The sequence below is a fragment of the Anabrus simplex genome, chromosome 2, assembly GCF_040414725.1.
Source record: "Anabrus simplex isolate iqAnaSimp1 chromosome 2, ASM4041472v1, whole genome shotgun sequence".
Taxonomy (NCBI): domain Eukaryota; kingdom Metazoa; phylum Arthropoda; class Insecta; order Orthoptera; family Tettigoniidae; genus Anabrus; species Anabrus simplex.
This window is the reverse complement of record NC_090266.1, coordinates 3,030,906-3,055,983: the sequence shown is the minus strand read 5'-3', so window position 1 is coordinate 3,055,983 and position 25,078 is coordinate 3,030,906. Positions and strand designations below refer to the sequence as shown.

At 41.4% G+C, this 25,078-nt stretch overlaps 1 protein-coding gene across 1 annotated transcript in view; it reads right to left on the bottom strand.

The window, feature by feature from the left end:
• LOC136863901 (dynein beta chain, ciliary-like) overlaps nucleotides 1-25,078 on the bottom strand; it is a 5,220,903-nt gene that overhangs the window by 4,416,962 nt on the left and 778,863 nt on the right. Inside the window, exon 12 of the mRNA XM_068226514.1 lies at nucleotides 8,000-8,154. Coding sequence (XP_068082615.1) covers nucleotides 8,000-8,154 — 155 coding nt within the window. The remainder of the gene's footprint in view (nucleotides 1-7,999; nucleotides 8,155-25,078) is intronic.

Below are 25,078 nucleotides of genomic sequence, written 5' to 3'. Positions count from 1 at the left end.
CATATGAAGAGTACTCATGTTAACTTACTCTATATCGAAAACAGTGAGAATACCCACTTTTGCTGGATTAAAAATCTGAGTAGACTTGTTGGTAGTCAGTTGTCAAAACATGATGGTAAAAAGTGGCTATGTGATGGATGCTTGCAGTATTTTAGAACTGAAGTTCAGTTAACGAACCATTCCAAGAATGACTGCAATCATGTACGTGCAGATATACCTACTACAGGCAATAATGTTTTAAAATTTACAAATTATAAGAAGCAGATGTGGGTACATTTCGTGATTTACGCAGACTTTGCAGCCATCCTCAAGCCATGCAGCACATGCTCGCCTAATCCTGACAAATCTTTCACCAATACTACGCACATGCATGTCCCGTATAGCTTCGCGTATTACATCAAGCGTAGTTATGATAGTACGCTTAACAACTTAGAGCTATATCGAGGACCAGATGCTGCTAAAGTATTTTTAGAAAGACTTGAAAGTGATGCAGTACCTCTTGGCGGTATTCTAAGTAGTAAAATTCCTATGAAACCGCTCACCGAAATTCAGTTAAATAATCATGAACATGCTATAAAATGTGGCATTTGTGATTGGGAATTTTCGGAAAATGAACCTAAAGTTTTTGACCATGATCATTTAACTGGTTTCTACAGATGCGCCGCTCATAATTGCTGTAATCTTAAGTACAGAGTTCCAAAATTTATCCCTGTAATTTTTCATAACTTATCTGGTTACGACTCACATTTCTTCATTTCACAATTTGGAGCTTCAGATGAAAAAGTAGATATAATCCCTCAGAATAAAGAGCGGTACATTGCATTTGCAAAGTCTGTAAAAGTAGATGCGGAGCATTCTATAAAACTGAGATTCCTTGACTCGTTTCGCTTTATGGCGAGTAGCCTCGATAAACTTTCTAGTCATTTACAGCCAGAACAATTTACGGAAACTCGACGCGTTTTCCTGAAGAAGCGCAGTTTAATTTACTTCGGCGTAAGGGTGTTTTTGTTACGAATGTCTTGACTGCTTAGAACGCCTCGAATAACGTGCTTTACCATCGAAACAATCATTTTACAGCTCGCTAAATTCAGCCTTGACACATGTCAGTATTTTACAGCGCCTGGGTTAAGCTGGGATGCGATGTTAAAATACACGCAGGTGACTTTGGAACTGCTAAACGATATTGATATGGTGCACTTAATAAAATCGTCTATTCGAGGCGGTCTAAGTCAGTGCAGTGGGCGGTATTCTAAGGCAAATAATAAGTTCATGCCGAGTTTCGATTCTAGTCAGGAATCTCAGTATATTGTTTATCTCGATGCTAATAATCAGTATGGGTGGGCGATGAGTCAGCATCTACCGGTGAGTGGTTTCCGCTGGCTAACGCAGTGCGAAATTGCTGCTTTACAGCTGCACGCCCTAGGCGATGAAGCTGATAAAGGCTATTTCCTCGAAGTTGATTTACAGTATCCTAAAGGGTTACACACTTCTCATAATGACTTACCGTTCTGCCCTGAAAATATGAAGTCCCCGTACATCGCGTCGACGACGAAAATGCTAATTGCTAATTTGTGTGATAAATCAAAGTATATCATTCATTACCGAAATTTAAAACAGTGTTTGCAGCGTGGTTTGAAGTTATCTAAAATTCATCGCGTACTGGAATTTCACCAGTCACCGTGGCTAAAGCCATATATCAATCTGAACAATAATTTAAGAACAAATGCAGTTAACGAGTTTGAGAAAGATTTCTACAAGATCATGAATAACAGTGTGTTTGGTAAGACTATGGAAAATGTTGACAAACGCGTTGATGTAAAATTGATTACAAACTGGGAAAATATTAAGAAAAGGTATGGTGCTAACTATTTAATAAGTAGACCAAATTTCCACAGCTGTACCATCATAAATGAGAATTTAGTTATTATACAGATGAATCGTGTTAGGGTTAAGTATGACACACCTACCTACGTCGGCTTTGCAGTACTTGAATTGGCTAAAACACTCATGTATGTATTCCATTACGATTATATGATGAAGAAGTACGCTCGTAATGCGCAATTGCTCTACACAGACACAGATTCGTTTATTTATCAAATCAAAACTGATGACTATTACAATGATATTGTCCCCGTTAAAATTGGCGATATTATGAATATTTTCAACAAGTGGAAAGTAAAAGGTTTATTGTCTGCTTGGAACTGCAGCATGTCATTTGGGGAGTAGTGGCGAGCTAAGAACGAGTTTTTTCGTCGTTCAGAGGGGTGATACACGGGCAGGACTGTGCCAAGGTCAAAGCAAACCACGTGACTACCGCCGCACGCGCGCAACTCACAATCTGGAATAGTCTGAGCCAATTAAATGAGACCATCAGCCAATTACCGTTCTCGTTGAAGATCACACCTCCCAGGCTGATAAGATAAAAAGGCCTTGTTTCGAGTAAGTCGCTCTCTGAATATCGCTCTCTTACCCTGAATATTCTTCGCTGTGCTGCTGTGTGGGACACTACGTTATCGGACCACGTGGAGAAGTAATTTCCAGTTCAAGTCAACGCCCGTTTTGCCAGAATCTAGCGAGAATTAGTGAATTCCTATGGAATAAGAACGCCTTAAGAACCAAGTTAAGTGTGACTGTGTAGACGAGCTATTAATATTCGACGTGTGCTTGTGCAAAATACTTAATCTTGTCATCTCAGTTACAGCTTGTGTCCGGCATTCTACGGAAGTCGTCTTAGAAGTTGAACACCTCAAGATGGACAATTCCACAACTACCAACAACACAACTTCATCGAGGGACACCTGCTACAGAGCATCCATGGAGCTGTAAAAATGTGAGGCGTATCTGGTAATTGGAATGAGACTGACCGGTGGAAAATGCTGGAATAATTGACTGTCGACGGGAATCGAACTCCATCTAAAACTTGAGTACCTTTTTAATTTAATTTATCTGTCTTACCTCTTATACAACTAGAGGTCTTTCTTCTTTAAGTCGTATATCTATTAGTTTGTCGTAGTTAGAAATATTTCATTTTTCCACTTCTTAAGGTGTCGTGGTAGACTAGGTACGTGTGAATGAAATTTTGAATCTATTAGAGTAGACATGTAGGTTGTCTTTGATTGATTTCCCATGCTTAGGAGCTTTATACTTAATAATCACTGACCACACGATAAATCTACTTTCCTTGTAATGTTGAAAGTTACTGGACTGAAATTTGCGTGTACATTTTGAGTGAATAGTGTCAAACCTAGTGTCTTTCAAGATCACTGTTGTATTTATGATGAGGTCATCTAATTTTACGATATTCCACGAGGATCAGTAGATGTAATAATCACTTAAATAATAATAATATTGATTAAAGGTCGGGTAAAACAGAATTAAACGCTCGTGAGCCATAAAATTACTGTAGAGTCCTTATATGAGATTGAATGTGCTCTGTTCATGAAGGGTCTGGAATATGACCACTCCTGAGGGATATTTGACGTATAATTGAGCAATTGATGATATAATGATGATATTTGACTTATTCTTGTGTATTGGGTGCGCAAGATAGATTATAATTATTGGAGCACGTGTTGCGAGTGTATTTCACAGGTAGGGAATAAAAATAATACGATTAAAGCTCACGCTCGCGATAATTTCAACCTGTAGCCTAAACGGTGGTAGTGCTTATGGATTTTACTAGAATCTTCCATTATAATTTCATGAGTTACATGAACTTACGTTGATATGTGAAATGTGTGTCTACCAAGTGATACCCATGACTTCGATCACTAGCCAGCTTTAATGAAGGATAATTTCAGTACACAGATTATTTCTGCTAGATATTACGCGTCCTGACCACTCGTAAAAATCATGAATAAACTTGCCAAAACAGGATTCGATGTAAATAATGTACATAAAAGACGTGTTTCCTAGTGTGAATGTGTGTGTGTATGTAAATATGTATATTTTTCTTGTATCATGTTGGGCCCATTTTATTTGATCTGGTCGTGCACTTGCTGCGACGCAGATTACACTCATCGTTGTGTGTTGCCTTAAGAAGTAATTTTCATGCACTTAAGGGAAAGCTTGGTCAACTTAAGTCGAGGAAGACTAGAAAAGGATTTATTTTCTTAATTAGCGAGATTTAAAAGGAAAGATCACCTCGTTATTTTACGAAGGCACTCGATTTGTAAATAAAATTTATTTAACTAGCTCACACGTGGATAATGTAAATTTCTGACTCATTTATAGTTGAACTTTGAAATATTTTAAGATTAATTTGAATGGAAATGCAATACAAAGATCAGAAGTAGAAGTTCGTTAGCCGCATGATTACTTTGAGTTATGAAGAAACCAAGTCATTAATAATTAATTGAAAATAATTATTCTGAAATGCTAATGACGATCATTAGGTAAATGATGCAGTGGAAAATTAATGAGAACACGATCGTGAGACAATGAAACATAGGTTAATTAAATGATGAGAAATTAATAATAATAATAATCAAAATCATAATTAATTAATTTTGAGAATTTTGTAATCAACTTTCATTTTCTACTGAAGTTCATGTTGGTGTCATTGACTAATATTAAATACTGTAAATGATAAATTCAGTTGAGTACATCTTAAAACCACGTGTTGACACTACTTCGAATTGGTAAAACTTTGAACACATTTATTGTAAAACCCTCGTCAGCAATACAGTTGTTAATTATTTTACGAACCTGTATGTTAATTTTTTTTAATTCCTTCAATCAAATATTCTGATTTGGAAAGGCAAGAGGCCTAATTTTCCTTTGGTTTTCATTACAGCACAGTAAGGCTGGAGATTAAGAACACGTGTTACTCTAAATAAGGAGGAAGAAAATCAGTATTATGGAAGTTCTATGTAAAAAAGTTATATATCAGTAAGAATATTTTCATTTATTGTTTGCTTATGTGAATAAATGTCAGTGTTGTTTTAACATTATTTTTATCCTGCTTGGTCATCAATCCTTAACATCCCTTAAATTCCTCTAGAAAGTGATAGCCAACGATCGAACTGTCCACCTTGGGATCTCTCGCTCGATGGCTGGGCTTAGCCAGACTTGGGTAGGTTTGATACAAGTAACTATCCTGCAAATTATCAATATCATCTACCGCTACTGAACAAAAAGTCTCTAGGTAAAATGAAAGATGAATGTGCTGGGAATATTATCGATTAATTTGTAGGTACTAAATCCAAGTCATATTGCATAAAACTCTTAAATGAACTACAAATAAAGAGATTGAAGGGGGTTAAGAAGAATGTAGTTCAGAATCAGCTAAGTTTTGAAGACTGTAATAATTGTATTAAAAGTAATCCACCTATTTTACATAAGCAAATGTCTGTCATTAGAAGCAAGAAGCACCAGTTGTACACTCATTTAATTAGTAAGGTAGCCCTTAATAATGATGATTGCAAACGGTTTGTCATTCCAAATTCTACCAACACTCTAGCCTGGGGGCACAGTAGTATTGAAAGGTACTACTTTAAATAAGGCAGGTTTGTGTGTGTGTGTGTGTGTGTGTGTGTGTGTGTGTGTGTGTGTGTGAAAAATATTATGCTAGAGTTGTGTACTTTGTAATATATACGTTAAGCTGTCTTACATCACAATTCACTGTGCATATTGTATAAAGATAGGGAGAGGTACGCTGAGAGCGTAGTACGACAAGTTTAAACTTGTACAAACAAGAATTGCATCGAGAATAGGAGAAGTACGCAAACATCACTAGGGTAAAATGATTCGAGAAAAAAATTGTACATACAAGATGTAAATAAATAATGTAGAATTGGCATATTTTTTTTATTTTAGATTAGGTATTACCTTCCTTCCGCTCCTTATTAGCAAGATAGAGTTTTGTTCAATAGTATATCACTCAAGGTAGGAGAGTAAGTATGTCAATAAAGAAGGTGTTGAGCAGATTCGTAAGTATGTTATAGTCTAGCTCATGTTGAGGAGAGAATTTTTTTCTGGACAGCGTTTGATTCTAGTCTTGCAATGCAGTGTTCAACAACATCGAACTCTAGTATGTATATATGTTCTTGAACGGTAGTATGTGTTCAAATCTAAACTTGCACACTCTTGCTTTTGTGATGCATGTTCGATAGAGATGAACCTTGACAGAGGAAGAAGAGCGGCTTAGTAAGTATGTTGAGAAGAGAATTTCTTCATTCTAAACAGTGTTTGATTCTAGCCATGCAATGCAGTGTTCAACAACATCGAACTATAGGTTTTCTAACAGCAGTATGTGTGTTCAAGTCTAAACATGCAGTTACGCGTTACGTGCGCTGTCTTGTGCAGAAGATTGCGTTGTATGTTCGATAAAGCTATGCCTTGACAGAGCAGGACGATGCTCTGTAGATTAAAGATGACGGATGTGGAATTGTCCGCCACCACAAAGAGTGCGTCACGGTGCTCTGTAGATTAAAGGTGGCGGTCGGAAGATAGCGGCACGGTGGTCTGTAGATTAAAGATGGCGGATGACAGCTAACGAAATTGCCCGCATGATAGCAGCACGGTGCTCTGTTGATTAAAGATGGCGGATGACAGCTGATGAAATTGCCCGCATGAGGGCAGCACGGTGTTCTCTAGTTTAAAGATGGCGGATGACAGCTAACGAAATTGCCCGCATGATAGCAGCTCGGTGCTCTGTTGATTAAAGATGGCGGATGACAGCTGACGAAATTGCCCGCATGAGGGCAGCACGGTGTTCTCTATTTTAAAGATGGCGCATGACAGCTAACGAAATTGCCCGCATGATAGCAGCACGGTACTTTGTTGATTAAAGATGACTGCTGTCAAAAAAGCACGTGAGTTTGTAAAGCACTTCGAATTTGCTGCCACCACAAAGAGGCAGCACGGTCCCCTCTTGATTAAAGATGGCGCATGACAGCTGTCAAAAAAGCACGTGGCTTTGTAAAGCATGTGGAATTTTCCGCCACCACATAGAGTGCAGCACGGTGCTCTCTTGATAAAGGATGGCGGATTTCAAAGATATGTAGCTAAAGAGGGCAGCACTGTGCTCTGTTGATTAAAGTGGGCGGATGTCAGCTGTCAAAAAAGCACATGGATTTGTTTACCGATTCAAATCTCGCGCTAGTAAGGTTAAGTTGGTACTACTGAGGTTTAGGCCCGTGAAGATGGTAGTACTGAGGTTTGCGATACGTTGTTGTCCGTCAAAAGCACGTGGATTTGTTTACCGATTCAAATCTCGCGCTAGTTAGTTTAAGTTGGTACTACTGAGGTTTAGGCCCGTCAAGATGGCAGTACTGAGGTTAGCGATGCGTTGTTGTCTGTCAAGAAGCACGTGGCTGTCAAAAAGCACGTGGTTTTGTTTACCGATTCAAATCTCGCGCTAGTTAGGTGAAATTGGTACCACTGAGGTTTAGGCCCGTCAAGATGGCAGCAGTGAGGTTAGCGATGCGTTGTTGTTGATGACAGCTGTCAAAAAGCACGTGGCTTTGTTTACAAATTCAAATTTCCCGCAGGTGGCGGAGCGGGCCCCTGGGAAGGCCTCCCGGGTGGCGGTGGCGGAGGGGCCCCTTGGAGGGCCTGCCGTGCGGCGGAGGCGGAGTGGCCCCTAGGAGCCCGGAGGCGGAGGTGGCCGCCGAACTGTCCAATTATACTACTGTACTAAACTTAGAGGATTAGTACCTCTTGGTGATGATCGAAAATGAAACAAATAAACCCCAGATGAATACAAATGAATATCAGACTCTCCATACTGAAGACCGCTATTCGCCGTTTCCAGCAAGGGATACTGATTACCTCGTATCGAGTACGGGTACCTCAGACGCCTTGACAAAGATTACTGTAATGTATTCGAAACTCTTCGTAACGTACGGGAAATAACAACAACACGGTTAAACCCGGAAGAAGAACTGAATAATGCAACAAACTGCATGTATAAAGCATTTGTATTTCCTTCGTTAATTTGCATTTCTACTTAAAGACAATGAAATGTTGGTATTAGGAAATGTAACTTCACACTCACGGATGCCGGAAATTCTGGAAATTGATAATCTGTGGTGAGATCCTGTTGTGTAGCTGTTTCACCCACTGAAGTGCACCAGACACTGGCGGCATATATTTGTTCACAGGCATACGTCCAATATTACTTAATGCCCATGTGTGTACCTCAAACAGTTCCTGAAACAATTGCATAACATACATTTAATAACAATATATTTTTAAATTTTCTTACAGGCTGAGTCATTTAGATGGCATGGGTAGCCAAACACAGAACTTTTCTTTGGTTCAATTTTGAAGCGAGAAATTCGCGGGCCTTTGTTACTAGATTCATTAATACAGCACGTTTCAAATCATTCAAGTTGAAGCTCAAGTCACATGAAAAGTGGCAGAGGTTTTAACATATGGGTTACCAGGTGAAGAGGGACATGTATCAAGGGGTATGCTGGCTGACGGTCGAATTATTAACTAAAATGAATTAGTGTGTATAAAGTGTCGTGTGGTGGCTGTGTTTTCTTCAGCCGTCCACTTGCAACTTCGGAGCAAGTGTCCACACCTGTAGTTCGTAGCGAAGTTAAGCAAGAAACATCGGGGTCGGGAGGAAGAAGTGATCTCGAACTGTGGGGTGCACGATAGCACACAAGAGAACACTGATGAACTGGCACCAAACGTTTAAATCTATCAGTGACGTCGATAGAAGCCATGAGTAGAGGAACAGTGGTGATTCCAAATACGAGCCAATCAGAGGCCGCGGAGCGGGTCACGTGACTGCTGACGTCATCAGGGCGGGAAATTTTAATCCTACGGGCGGTCATTGACCCCTAGTAGTGTATCTAGGCCGGTTCCAACTCCGCAGTGATTAACCCAAGGTGATTGACCCCTAGTATATTAGGTGAGCAATGACGATTTGCGAATTTTGCGTAAGAGAGCGAGCGTAACCCCACAGTCGCCATCTTGAGGGGCCTGACTACACTTTAACGGCTAGTTGCCCTTCCCGACGCATAAGAGAGCAAGCCTAACCTCATGGAGGGGCCTAACGTTATTTTTACGGCTAGATGCCATTTCCGACGCTATCTTGAGTAGTAGAACAATGGTGATTCTCCGTACGTTGTTTTAAGTAGCAGGGCAATGGGGATTGACGTAAGTAAAAATATGGAGTAGTCTAACTACACAGGGCTGTAGTAAGATAGTGACTATACACAGCTTCTTGTTAGACGGCTTAGGGGCGCTTGAGCAAGATGGCGGCTGCTCTTATGAGACGGCCTAGGAACGCTTGCACAAGATGGCGGCTATCTAATTGCACAAGATGGCGACTATACAATTGCTCTTATCAGACAACCTAGGGGCGCTTGCGCAAGATGGCTGCTATACATAGGCTCTTATGAGACGACCTAGGAATGCTTGCGCAAGATGGCGGCTATCTAATTGCACAAGATGGCGACTATACACAGCTCCTTATGATACGGTTAAGGGCGCTTGCGCAAGATGGCGGCTGTACACGGCACAGTAACCTCTGACCCAGGTTCTACGAGTTAGTCTCATAAGAGCACGCGTATAGCCGCCATATTCCGCAAGCGTGCATAGCCATCATCTTTCTCCATAAGCGCATATGTATAGCCGCTATCTTACGCAATCGCCCATGGCCGGCATCTCTCTCCATAAAAGTATTTGTATAGCGGCCATCTTGAGCAAACGTCCTTAAGCCGTCCAATAAGAGCCTATGAATAGACGCCATCCTGTGCGGTAGCCTCTATGCTATCCTTCTCTATATGAGCGCACGTATAGCTGCCAACTTGAGCAAGCGCCCATGGCCGGAATATTTCTCTAGAAAAGCCCATGCATAGCCGCAATATTGCTCAATGGCCCGTGGCCGGTATCTTCCTCTATATGAGCCTATGAAGAGCAGCCATCTTGCGCAATCGCCATAGCCTTCAACTTTCTCCGTAAGAGCCGCCATGTTGTGCAATAACTCATAAGTGGAGCCAGTCCACCGAGAAAACATCAGTCTCTCTCTCAGCAGGGAGAGTAAAGTATAGGACGTGACGCTGTGAAGTGTCTAATTTCCTGAGTTCCAAGTCAATTTCCTCTTTTTGTCTCGTGTTTCAAGACAACAAGTGAATTAGACAGCAAATCGACGGATGATTCGCACTCTTTGTGAAAGACATATCATCCAATTTAAGACACTCCAAATACCGTATGTACGCTGACGATCTTCAACTCTACACAAACTCTACAGCACGAGACCTCCAGGAAAATATCGACTTACTACACATTGACTTAAAATCTGTTAGTGATTGGTCTGCTGCGCACGGCCTCAAATTGAACCTTACAAAGCCGCAAGTAATCCTTCTTGGCCATCAAAGTCAAATAACAAGTATAAATAAACGTCCGTTGCCAAGAGTAATCCTGCAGGATGTTCCAATTCCTTTTGTATCACAAGTGAAGTATCTGGGTGTTATCAAGGACGAACGCATGCCTTGGTCTGCACATGTCTTACATATCTGTCAAAAAGTTTACTCAGCTTTACATTTTTATATAAATATAAACATATCGCCCCCGTACTGCCAAAACGGCAAATGTTACGGTGCTCTTCCTATCCATTATTTCCCTTAAGACTGGTCACGCCTTCCAGCTATGTATTGATATTCGGTCCATCAGACCAATTTTCGTTGAGTTCATTTTCCTATGCGCGTGTGTAAAGGAAAATGAACCTTAAACACATCACACTCTAGGAGTGGGTAAATCTCATGCAAACATACGTTCCTTCAGTATGGTACAGTAAGGTTCATTTTTCTGTACACACGCGCATAGGAAAATGAACTCAACGGAAATTGTTCTGATGGACCGAATATCAATATGTAGCTGGAAGGCGTGACCAGTCTTAAGGGAAATAATGGATAGGAAGAGCATTGTAACATTGGCCGTTTTGGCAGAACAGGGACGATATATTTCCAATAAAGCTTAAAAAGAGATTAATTGAAGCCCTTGTAATGCCACATTTTGACTATTGTAATGTTGTCTTCAATGACGTCAGGCCGCAATTTTCCCTAAGGCTACAGCGTGCTCAAAATGCATGTGTGAGATATATATGCAATTTAAGAAAATATGACCACGTGTCACCTTCTTTCCTAAAATTAGAGTGGTCGCGACCCCATGTTCGTCGTAACCATCATACTTTGTCTCTCCTCCATCGAGTTCTTACTACAACTTCCCCGTCTTACCTTTCTTCACGTTTCCATTACTTCTTAAATGTTCATGACAGACATACAAGGGCTCAAACATCCAACCTGCTCATCATCCCTCACCATCGAACTGCCGCATATAACAGTTCATTCTCGGTGTCTGCCGCACGAGAATGGAATCGTTTACCGGACGACGTCAGACGAATACCAACTACAGTGACATTTAAAAAGAGCGTTAAGAGGTATAACAGGATGCGAGTGACCTGTGCATTTCTGGCCTTTCAGTGATCGGGCTACTACAATATCATTAACCTTGTTACAGTTTTAAGTAACTTAACTTTGATTTTGGTAGTTTGACCCATTCACCCCGGCACATTCTTTCACCTCTGTTGAGCCACTAAACTACGGTAATGATAATAATAATAATAATAATAATAATAATAATAATAATAATAATAATAATAATAATAATAATAATAGTAATTACACCATGAATTGGCAGCGGAAGTGGAAATAAGGAAGGTGCGGGCTTTAAGATCAGAGCCATAGGAAAGTTAGCTAAAACTGAGGCCATCTGCTATGCTATATGTTTATTACTATAATGCATTCCAAAAAGAATAAACATTGCTTCAAATGAAGTCCTGCCCTTACACTATACAAAGTCTCCACCATTCCCTTCATAACATGAGTGGGGTGTTTCTCGAATACATTCTCACTCGTGTATCACAATAAAATTCTCAACTGTTTACGAGGCGTTTGGCCAAATACAAATTTATTCCTATAAGGGCGAAGTAGTGCTGACTGCCGAATCTGCCCAACACTAACAGAGGCTCAGCCTCATAACCAACGTCTTATAAGGCAGTATGACAGACTAGATTAAAAACAGACCTCATACATTAACATTTCCTTCAAAAAGCTTACTCTGTCTAGCCAACGAGGTCCGTAGCCTCTCCTAGAAGCATTACAAGTATATTATATTTTCAAGATTAAAGTAACTCCCTTCCTTGACCCAAAAGAAGGTTGACCAACATTCTCCCTACCTCCACACGCGTAGATGAAGTGAGCCAGACAGCTTGTTCGTACCGAGCAATCTGTGCTACTCGACACAAGAGGCACTGACCTTTGTCAATACGCGCCACGCTCCCTTCTCGGGAGAAGCGGGGCGAGGCGGGGAAGCGATGAGACGGATATGAAGACGGGAAGCAGGCTTGCTAAATTAAAGATGGGGAAATCCACCAGGGCGGAAGTAGCTTCCCTTTTCCCTGGGGTCATAAGCGGGAAGGGGAAAAATACCCTTCACTAGGAAACACAGAAAAAGAACATATACACAAATAATAAAACAATACACACAGATGGATCTGGGCAAATAGATAAAGCTGAAAAAACGAAACGAACGGCGGGGGATAGCAATTCATGGTACAGACCTCCCTCCTTAAGTCCCCAACCAGGTTGTTAAAGTTTATTTTTTACACATGAGAGCTTCATACTTGAAAACTCTTGAAGAAAGAGTCCTTCCTTGCAATAAACAAACATCAACTTGCTTAACAATAAATTAGGTTTATATACATATATGTTGCCTGGCGAATAAGTGATGAAGGAGAGTCCATAAGAATCAACATCCCGGGATAGATGATGTCAACGTTTGCAAGATTAGAAGGCGTTCCAATACCATCGCTGGGCGAGCTACCGGCTTCCACGTCCAAGTGAAGACAAACAAGGCATGGCTCAAAGACAGTAATAATGCCGAGCGCGCGGCAAATAGCCACACAAACATGCAGAAAGCCAGATAGAAGATGCGTGCAACAACTGGCGGTGAGTGCTGGCCCGCACAGTGCATGCAGAAGAACGGCCCAGAAGGACGGCCGACGGAGCGCACGCCAAGACTCGTCCACATGAGGGGCCCTTCCCACGGAGCAACGGGCAAAGGTGGAAATACCATAATGCTGTAACACAAACATTTAAGGCCAGCAGTTTTGTCTCACATAAGCCGATAAGTTCGAAACGTCGAGATGGAAGGAAACGACCCAGGGCAGCGCACTGGGTGTGGAGGCGGAAGGCAAGGTAGGGCTGCAGGAGGGCTCACATAGCTAATTAAAAAACTTACAAAGTGAGAGATATAACACCCCTAAATACAGGAGTTAGTAAACCAATAGAGAAGACACACCCCAGCAGATATTAACATAACAGACCGCACAGGTTCTCGCGAAAGAATCAAAGCAGAGAAAACTCACTGAGCAGATTGAATCTGAGAATGGTGAACGCAAAAAAATTCCTCCGTCGCTGGTCCCTCACCAACAGGGTGACCGGCGTCAGGAAGTCAAAAATCTGAAAAGACCGCGGAACTAAGGAGCCAACTTCCCAGAGGGAACGAAATTCTTAATAAATATATTATCTCCGACGGCCAGACTGGTAGGCTGACGTCCCTTATCATTGCGCTCCTTTTTATTTTGATAAGAAGCCTTATGGTTCTCCTTGGCTTTCTTCCAATTATCCCGGATATTAAGGGTATCCATCCTTTCGCACAACAAGTAATTAATATGCCATAAATTAGAAAGCGGGGAGTTCGGAACAAACGAAAACATGAGTGAAAAAGGGGAAGCTGGTGCGCCTCATGCCCAGCGGAGTTGAATGCATAAGCGAGCCACTGCAAGGAGTGTCTCACCTCTGAACATCGTGGTGATGGAAGGCGATGAGAGCAGAGCGTAAATTCCTGTAAACTCTCTCTGCGTACGAAGGCTGAAGATAATAAGGGGAAGTCGTGGCGTGAGAAATCGAAAGGCTGAAAAAGAACTTCTTGAATAGATTAGAGGTGAATGCTTTAGCATTGTCCGAAACCAAATACTGACTAGGACCAAATGGTGAAAATATGGTCTTCAAACACCTAATAAAATAAGCCTATACGATTCAGACTTCGATCTCGGAAGAGATCCTACTAAATCGATATGCATGGGACGGGTAGCTTGCGTGGAAGACAACAACCCAACCCGGAAATTAATAGATGGCTTAATAATCCTACAAATCTTACACGCCTTGACAAGTTCGATAACTTCTCCGTCTATTCGCTTCCAGATAAAATTTTCTCTGATCTTTCCCCTGGTTTTTAATACCCCCTGATGTCCTACAAGGGGAGTTTCGTAGAAATACTTAAAGATCATAAGTACCAACACCGATGGAATTAGGACCTTCATCTTACGATCATGATGGGAGGGACAACAAATTACTCCATTCTTCAATACGTAAAGATCAACGATTTTCCCATCTTTCAAGTCTTGCATGATAGGTGCCAAGACCGGATCTTCAATTTGAATTTACCTATGTCGTGATACAAGAGAATGGTATCAGATAGAATCTCTCCAAACAAAGGTAATGAGGGTGAAGACTCAGAAAGGCAGGGCTCCTCATCAAGAATGGGTTGATCAGAAAGCATACGGCTGAGGGAATCCGCTACAACATTTTTGGAACCTCGAATATGATGGACGTTAAACTAAAAGGCGGAAATTCTTATGGCCCAACGACCCAAGCGACCAGTTTCCCGTGGTTTCCCAAGCACCCAACTTAACGCCTTGTTGTCAGCTTCAAGCTCGAACTTAACGTGCTCTAGGTAGATACGAAGGCTTTCTAGAGCAAAAAGGACAGCCAACCCCTGAAGCTCGTACACGGAGTATTTAGCCTCAAGAGGAGTAAGAGCGCGCGAAGCATAAGCAATAGGGCGTCCCCCTAACTCAGAATCCTGGAGCAAGACGGCTGGGACAGCTGACGAAGAAGCGTCGGTTTGAACAATGAAGACCTTAGTAAAATCTGCCATGGCCAAAACCGGAGCGTTCGAAATAGCTAGCTTGAGGTCTTCGAAAGCAGCCTGCTGAGAAGCTCCTCACTGAAACCTCACTCCCTTACGCCAGAGTGCGTTAAGAGGCGCCGCGTGACTGGCCAAATTTGGCACGAATTTTCGGAAGAAGTTAACCATTCCGACAAAGCGGCCAACCCATTTCACGTCCTGCGGAGGAGGAAAATCCTGAATGGCCTGCGTCCGGGACTGATCAACCGAGACACCACTTGAAAATAAAATATGCCCCAAAAAGGACATCTGGGGTTTGGCAAACGGCCCCTTGGATAATGTGACTATCAAGCCAGCCTTCCGCAGGCGCGGCAATACTTCATTGACGTGCTGGAGGTGATCATCGAACGTCTCAGAATATACGACTACGTCATCAAGGTAATTAGAGAGATAGTCAAATTTTATATCAGAAAACAACTGATCAAGGAGCCTAGTGAGGACGGCAGCACCCGTCTAAATTCCGAATGGAAGCCGGAAAAATTCATAATGGTTTCAGTCCGTTGCGGAGGCCGTTAGATGAGAATCTTCCGCGAGCGGAATCTGGTAATATGCTTGATTGAGGTCCAAGACGATGAAGTACCTAGCCCTCTTAAACCATGAGAAACACGTATGTAAATCTGGCAGCGGGACCAACTGCAAGACCACCTTACGATTAAGAGCCCTGTAATCCAGCACAAGCCTGTACCTCCCTGAGGCTTGGGCACGAGAAAAATGGGGAAGGGTAAGCCGGTGTAAAAGGTCGGATTATCCCTTCCTCAAGCATTTTGTTAACCCTCCAAGTGGCAAACGCCTGATGACAGGCGTTTTATGCGTTTGCCCAGTGGCAACGCCTGATTTCAGGCGTTTTGACATGCTCTTTATTTTATTTCGGTAATCGAATTATTATTTATCGAAATGTGCTAATTACGAATCAATTGAAGGAGAAATGTTCGGTCATAATCATGAAATAGTTTGTATAATAGCATGTTGCACTAATCTAGTGCAAATTGTTGCCAAAGTAGCGTCAAATCCCGCGGTCTTGTGCTAGCTGCTACATACTCAGCGGCCGGCCACAACGTATGTCTCAGCTGAGCCAGCTATATTTAGTCGCCAGGTTTCCTTCTGATATCAATCTGAAGTGTTGATATGCACTCATGTCAGCAAAACTGAGTCATTTCCTCACAGGAACAGTGAATAAATCTTCAAAGGGATGTCTCACATTGTTTATGTACAAACCGTTTACTTTAGGCAAGGTGACGGTCTACTGGTTATTTATGAAGAGAAGAAAACATGGAAACCAGTTTATTGTCTCACAACTGGGTGTCACGCTGAGGACAATGTTGTAACGAGTCGAAGGTTTGAAACCACTACTGATTCATAAGTACAATATCTTCATGGGAAGAGTAAATAATAAAGATAAGTGCACTTACCATGTCACTTGTTCCAGACTGACCAGAAAGTACTGGAAGCAAATTTTCTCAAATCTTCTAGATATGAAATTATTTGATGCATACATCCTGTACATACAGAACACTGACAAGCCTTTAGCAAGACGAGACTTCATAGTCAATATAGTTAGGGGATTGCTAAATGAACAGTTCCCTATTCCAGTTGCGAGACCTACAAGTCATGCAGGAGGCCCCTCTCATTCTCTCCAAAAATTGCCACAGAATAACAATCGCCTACGTGTTGTGTGCTTGCAAGAAAAGAATAAGTCTAAATTCTGCTGCACAGGATATAATGGTGGTATTCACCAGGGGTGTTATCATAAACTAGTGCACTTCTGGGGGCCTGACAGTCGTGGAGTAAAACGAAGGGCCCACCCAAGTGACAGAGTGAAATGTACAAGTGGTAGCATACAATTGTTGTATATATTGTTGTATACGTTTTCCAGCTGAGAACAGTATTATAAACTATATACCTGTATGCAAATATTCACTATGAATTGGTGCTCCTTTTGTATATGCCATTCTTTTAATTTACCTAAACATAAACATATTATATATAGCAAAACTTTTGCAAAAATAAATAATATAAACAAATTCAATATTTTTTGGTCTTACAATTTTTGGATGATAAATAACAGCTTTAGTATCATCATCATCTTATTCCTTGTGCTTTTGAGGATAAAAGGGTGCGCTGTTTATGTACGTATAACATGTCAACGATTTTTAACACAATTTATATGAAGAGCCTGCATCACCGGTAAAATATCGCTGCTACTACAGGATAAATGACCGCCACTTCGAGGGTTAATGATCTCCTTTAATGCCTGCGTTTTAGGAGGAGATAAGCGGTAAGGTGGAAACCTGACGGGAACAGAATACGTAATCTCTATCTTATAAACTAAGATATTCGTCATCACCAATTTGTGAGTAAACACATCCGGGTAGGTCTCGCACAACTCCCTAATACGCTGGGCCTGATCCTCAGTCAAATGGCTAAGATATCACACCACTTCGTCCTGAGGCGGCGATGGTGACAACGCTGAAGCAGAATTACCAACATGCAAAAGGATTTTAGTCATTTGAGAAAACTTGAACCAACATGAACATGCCTGTACTTCTAACACCAAACCAGAATAATCGAAAAATTTGAATCAAGAATGGCAGAATAGGGTAACTTACTCGCAACATACAAAGGAAATTTCCAAGTGAAATTGGAAACATGGATTTTACACTTCACCACTCCCAGAACCTCAAATCTGGAAGAATTAGCCGACACAAATGAAAGCGAAACTGGAGATAAATAGGGAAGTTTACAGACAGATTTATGGAAAGCGAACCATCTTTCACTAATAAATGACACTGCACTGCCAAAATCAAGGAGTGCCGACACAGGCACATTATTTATTTCAACCTCCACCAAAGGACTCAAACCTTTAACTTCCGTGGATATCCCTAAACATCCCGCAGGGCAAATGGGAGAAGGTTCACTAAACGAAAAAAGATTTATAATGGTCAGCAGGGGAAGGTAATTCGACACCATTGTCCTGAACCTCATCCCGCTGTAGTCGGGAACTATTTGGGTAGGTCACACAATGCCGCGCGATATGACCTGCGACTCCACACAGAAAAACACATAACATTACTAGTTCTAGACGGAACGTCTACCCTAGAATCGGCGGTAACACCCTGACTGTTACGAGATCGAGAGGGACATTTATTACGCAAATGATCGGAGGCACCGCAACTACAACACTTCCTTAATAAATTAGGCTTACGGACTACAGAAGACTCGCTCGCATTAGAGCCAGCGGGGACAAGCCAGTAACACGAAGCGAGTCCGCATGGCAAACACCTTCGGCAGATACCAACATCGCTTCCAGCTCCGCGAAACTATGACGTTGAGTAGTAAAGCAGAGACAGGAGCGGTATGACAGGGAAATGCCCTCTACGATCGTAAGAACAATCTACTCCTCAGTATACTGTAACGCAAACACCCTGGCGTAAAATTTGACATCAGAAATAAATTCTGTTAAAGGTGTTACCTGCGTAACAAATTTTCCCTCTCGGTAAATATTTTTGAACTAGCCACATGGCTGTAGAAAAACTGTGTTCTTAATAGTGGTTCGCCGCTTCGTTATTCCTTCTTTTCAAAACTAATAAGCTGGAAACTTCTCCGCTGAAAAGGTTATTTGTTGTCCAGCAGACTGTGCGTACGTCCTGTCCGTGCCTTACTGTATTCTCCTGCACTCTAGTGGTGTAGGTATGAACTACCTCGCGAACTACCTCACCACTCGGTGGCGCTCCCTCTGTGTACATGTGATCGCTGTGGCAGTGGACTCTGGAATCTGGGGAAGAAAACGCCATTGCTGTTTTGTGAGAAGAAGGAGATGGATGTGTGGGGCTTCTCTCTCCCTAGAGAGATGATTTCTCCAAAAATGTTCGAGCCTGGTAAAAGTTACATTGGTACGGCTTTGCCCTGCTGAAAACTGCAAGTTAATTTTGTTTTATATTCCTCGCCTGGAAATTGTATTTAATGCATTTCTTCAAGTAGAATGTACTACCGAAGCGTCTTCACAACTTCATCTGGATGAAACTGTAAGTGTTAATCCAACTAAACTTTTACCGATTTATTGTGAAAGACATGAAAATTTCCCTATGTGAAGAAAGTGTGCGCGACACGATGTAATTTGGCGTCAGCTAAAAGCTAAGTCTTGCCTTGTGGAATTTGAAATTTTTTTGGCTTGTTAAATGTAACCTACAGCATGTGTAATTTACGTTAGTTGACTAGGGACTTGCGTGCTATGTGAACAAGTTTTTTGAATTCTTCGAAATCGTAATTTAAAATCTTGATGTTTATTAATGGCTATCTAGGCCTAAAAGTTTTGTTGTAAAAGGTATTATTTAACTGGAATAATTAACCAAGCGTGTCGCTCCAGGGATGTGGGGGTTACGTGTATTTTCTGTTCCGGTTCTTTCTTCTTTTCTTGCTTCCCTGTTTAATATAATTTTTAAATTAAATGTTTCTTTTCTTCTTATTTGGGTGGTTTTCTGCGTACCGGTTTTCTCTTGTCCTTTGTAAGTATTCGCCTATTGTTGTTTAGAGGCCTGTGATTGGCCTCTTCCTTCCCTTGACCTATTGTTGGTCGTTGCCATAGAAATGCTAAGATTGTTGATGTTGTTGTGATGGGATTGATGATTTGAATTGATGTGCCTGTTATGAAATCTGCCTTGTGGGCGGTCCAGCTTGATCCCTTTTATTTTTCTTTGGCATTTTAATTCTTCCTTCTGCTCATTTTTCCACCCGGTGTCGCGCAGGTTATTACTATTATTATTTTAATTTCGAGAAATGTGTACGTAATACCTACCCATCCTTGTAGGGGCTTGTTTGGATATATCCTAAACAAGGTGTTCAGTATCAAAAGAAAAAACTTTTTCAGTTAAGGTTGTTTTTCAAGGTTGAAAACATGTAAAAAAACTTAGGTACTGGTCAAGGAAACCTTTTGGTTTGTAAGAAACCTTATGAGTTGATGAGGTGTTTCATTATTCTACGTAGTCTTACTAAGTCCTTTAATTAATTTATTAATAAATTTATTTTCTTTATTAACGGTCGACCGTAGGGTTTTAGTTTGAGTTTTAAGTTGTTATATTTAATTTTATTTTTTCCAGCGAGGATATTCCTTTCAATTTTGTTAATTACTTAATTTTGCTGATTAAATATCTCTTTGTTCCCCAAAGGTGTAGGAGTTTTCCTTTAAAGGGGTGATAATTTGATATGACCAGGTGCACTTTTATCCGCTCCTCTGTGGGCTCGGTGTTTTTTCTTATGGTAAGTGCCTTTCTTCCTTCTTAAGGTGTTAGTCTAGCACGTTTCCATGTATCTGAACCGTCCCTTGGCTGCATGGTCAGACCTTTGGTGCTGTCACTCGGGGTAATTGAGGCTTTAATTGCTCTAAGTGCTACAGTTCGTGGTAGCAGAGCGTGGTTAATTGATTTGTGTGCCTCTTGCTTGGATCTACCCGTAGGTCTGTTGTATCCTCATTAAATTTATTTTGCACTGTATACTATATGCTTTAATCTCCCTTTCATTAAGCTTATCTATTTTGTTTGTGCCAACTACCTGGGTTTTTGCATTGTCCCTTTAAAAACCGGGTCATGGGGAACTTTAAATTATTTGAGGATTCAAAGAGATTAAAAACTAAAACTTGTAATGTATCTTCCTGTGAAAGGAACGCTTTTATTTGGATTAATTTGTTAATTTATTGTTTCATGTACTTCAACTACAGCGAGGGCTGTGCTGTTCCCATACCAGCGCAGGAAATCAGAGCTAGTTTATGAACTCACTATCAGGGGCATCAATCCTGCTAACACTGTTGGTGAGTGCGCTGCTATGCTGACATCGCATGTCCAGGTTCCTATTAATCTAGATTCTGTAAAGATGTGCTGCAACTTTGGTGTGTCCCTAAATTTAATTACTGATTCCCTTACCGAAATTGAAATTGTCAGACAAGAATTATTTGAAACTTCCCCCACTAAGGGGCAGATTAACAGACTTAAGGCTAGGGTGTGGCATTATTTAGGTCGCATCCAAGATTTGATTACTATGTGTCCCCAACCCAGTCTTGTTTCTGAAAGTACTAAGCTGTTGACCATTGCTTCTAGTATTTCTGCTGAACTAGACATAATGCTAGTAAGTAAGGATATGGAGAATTTATCGGTTGTTGAGAGGGAAACCTCCTCTTTTCCTAATTCTAATAATGCTTCTAGTCATGCTGACGCCTCATTTAATAATCAAGCTTCATGTTGTGCTGTCTCCCCTGTTCTTGAGAATCTGTTAGCCCGTTTAAATTGTGCTCATTCTCACTCTTCACCAAAGGATCTTTTCAACGGAGTTAAAAATTTCTCCGTCAATTCAATTGAAGAAAGTACCAGGTTTCTGAGGTTCCTGGTAGAAATGACAGAGTCGGGTAGTGTGTATTTTGTTGATGACTTAGGAATTTTCCGAGCCCTATTCTCTCATTGTGAGGGAATCTTGAAACGTGAAATCTCTGAAGCAATTTCAAATAATTTAACGATTATGGAATTTCATGAACTTGTATTATCTAAATGTATTCCTTCCTTATCATTGCAAAGTTTGATTCCTCAGTATTGCTTTCGGACTCAATTGCTCCATGAAAATCTTTTAAACTATGTACTAGACTTGCAGTTTTGTCGCAAGGTATTTCGAATTTCGGTGCCAGAAGAGGAAATGGTGGCCCGTTTTCTGAAAGGTATTTCCCCTGCCTATCGATCCTACCTCTCCCTCACGAAGAGTCCGACTAATTTTCTTGAATTAGAAGCTGCGTGTACCTTTGCTGAAGATGTGAAGCACGTGGATGCAGCAAGACCAATCTGCCACCCTCCTTCTACTGTGAACCCTGTTTCGCCTCAAACTAGGGATAGTGGAATTCCAAAATATGTTTTAATTGTGGGTCACGTGATCACCTTGGGAATGCTTGCCCCCCAGTCAAGCGTGGCTCTGGTCCCTGTTGTTATTTGTGCGGCTCGAGGCAGCACCTTAAAAATAATTGCACTACTTCGTACCGAAAACGAAGTCAAATAACTAAGACCTAATGGTAATTCTGGTGAATCGCTTGCGCCCGAATTTTACGTGGATTCTGAAAAGGTTATTTGCCCGCAGGAATGTAATAAGGGTTGAGTCTAAAAGTACCTTCGCGAAGGTGGAACTGAATAATGAACACATTGTTGCTCTTATTGACTCGGGTAGCGTCGTCACCTTAATTTATGCTAATTGGTATGATGAAATGAGGTCCCCTTATAAACTCCCTGAGTGGAAGAAGGTCAATGTTGCATGTGTCACGGCTAATAAGGATAATATGAACATTTTAGGGTCCGTTGATTTGAAATTGCGTATTGGTAATTTTACTTGGAAGGTTCATTGCTTGGTAACTCCGAAGCTAGCGTGTAGCATGATTTTAGGTACGGACTTCTTGTCAAGAACTGGTCTAATTTTGGACCTCCAGGCTAGAAAATTTCACTTTAAATTTCCCCAAATTTTAAATTTGATATTATTGATGCTCCTTTGGGTACCTTCAGTGTTTCTTGTGTAGGTAGGCCGCTACCCAGGGAGAACAACGAAATAGATCAGTTGGATCTTAGTCACTTGGATTATCAGCAAGCTAATCGTGTGCGTGACTTGTGCCACCAATTTCCCGATGTGTTCATTAGCAAGTTAGGAGTTACTGATGTTCTCGAGTATCAGATTGAGCTATCTGATAACACTCCTGTTAGATCTCCTTCTTACCGTCTTTCACCCCCTAAGATGTTAGAACTCAAAAAGATTATCAATCAGATGTTTGCCGATGGGGTCATCAGACCGTCCACTTCTCCCTACGCATCTCCTTTTTTTCTAGTACCCACACCCTCTGGGGGCTATCGAGCTGTTATCGACTACAGGGCTTTGAACCGCAAGATCATCTTGCAATCATTCCCTTTACCCGATTTGCACACTTGTTTTGGGTGGTTCTCAGGAGCCAAGTTTTTCACAGTGTTAGATCTCAATCAAGCATATTACCAAGTCCCGTTGTCTAAGTCATCCATTCCACTGACTGCTTTCATTACTGATTGGAACCTTTACGAATTTCTGAGGCTCCCGTTTGGGTTCTCTTGTGGTGCGGCCGTCCTTACGAGGCTGTTAGATTCGATACTGTCAGGTATTAAATTCAAGTTCGTCTTTCATTATCTTGATGACCTTGTAATATTCTCAAATTCCTTTGAAGAACATGTGGAACACGTTAGAGAAGTCCTGGATCGCTTGAGAAATGCTGGACTAACTATTAAGTTGTCTAAGGTAGCGTTTGCTAAGCCGAGTATGTCTTTCCTTGGACATGTGGTGTCCTCTGATGGTGTCTCCATCGACCACTCTAGGACTCAGGCTATTAGGGACTTTCAAACCCCTATAGATGTCAAAGGCATCGCACGGTTCGTAGGCATGGCGAACTTCTTCAGGAAGTTCATTCCAAATTTTGCAGAGATAGCAGCTCCTCTAAATCATCTCAGACGTAAGGATGTCAAGTTTATCAGGGGTCCCTCCCAGCAAGAAGCCTTTGAGACCCTGAAGCTTGCCTTGTCAAATGCTCCTGTGTTGGCTATATCCGACTTTAATAAACGCTTTATTGTACAAAATGATGCCTCAGGAAAAGCTGTTGCTGGTGTTCTCTTACAGGAATATGAGGATGGTCATAGACCGGTTGCCTATGCGTCTAGGATCCTCAATGATCTGGAGAGTAAGTACTCCATCTATGAATTAGAATGTTTGGCCGTGCTGTTTGCATTCGAAAAATTCAGATCTTTCAATAAACATGTAAATTTCGATCTAGAAACAGATAATCAGGCTCTGTATTGGGTCTTGAACCGTCCCAAAAGAACGGACAGAATCACCAGATGGGCGCTTAGGATCTCAGCCTTCAGTATTCAAGTAAACATATTAGGGGTTCGGAAAATGTCATCGCTGACAGCCTTAGTAGAATGTTTGACGGGAGTTTTGGTCTTGATGAAAAATCTAAGGTTGAAGAAAATGATGAAACTAATGTTGCTAGTGTGGGTGCCATTCTTTCGGATCTACCTTTGTTGTACCATGAGTATGCAGATCATCAAAAGGCTGATCCTGATTTGAGAGAAATCATCGACAAAATTAGTGATGTAATTGTGGTCAAACCTTGTTCTCTGGTGAAGGGTGTCTTATGCTGTAAAGGTCGAAGCGACGCTAATTTCAAAATTGTTGTTCCCAAGGTTTTAGTGCCAATCATCTTCAAGTACTATCACTTTTGTCCCATTGGTGGCCATTTAGGCACCTTTAAAACTAGGCAGAAAATTAGACAATTCTTCGTTTGGAAAATAATGGATGGTGATATCCGAAACATGATTAGGTCCTGTAAAATTTGTTCTATCAGTAAACCTAGTTTGAACAACCGTGTGGGTCTATTATCTTCCTCACAAGCCTCTCGTCCTATGGAAAGGTTATTCATCGATTTTGTAGGTCCGCACCCTCGCTCTACCTTGGGAAACACTCATATCTTTGTTGCCATTGATGCGTTTTCTAGATTCTCTTGGATTTTCTCCACTAGATCTACGACTGCTCGTACGACTATAAGTTGCCTAAATTCTAACCTCGCATCCTTCGGCCCCCCCAAGTTTCTGGTTTCTGACAATGCCAGTGCTTTCACTGGTCACTTGTTTAAGAAGTACCTTTTTGAGTTGAGCATTTCCCATGTCACCACTACCCCATACTATCCTAAACCTTCTTACGCCGAAAGAACGAACAGGAACCTCAAATCTGCTCTAATTGCATATCATCACAATGACCAAACCGAGTGTGACTCTTGCCTGCACTGGTTGGCTCATGCCTTCAATTCTGCCACACACGAAACTCATGGCAAAACCCCCATGTCACTTATGTTCTGCTACACCCCGTACTCTATTATATCCAATGTCCTGGGCATTGATGATCTTCTTCCAGACTTGTCTAAACCAAATGACGTTCAGAAAATCTGGGATGAAGCCAAGAAGAAGTTGTCAGTATCCTATGAGAAAGGCAGGGTTAAGTATAACAAGGGTAGAAAGTCACCTAGGCTGAAGGTTGGCGATCAAGTTTTTGTCAAGAC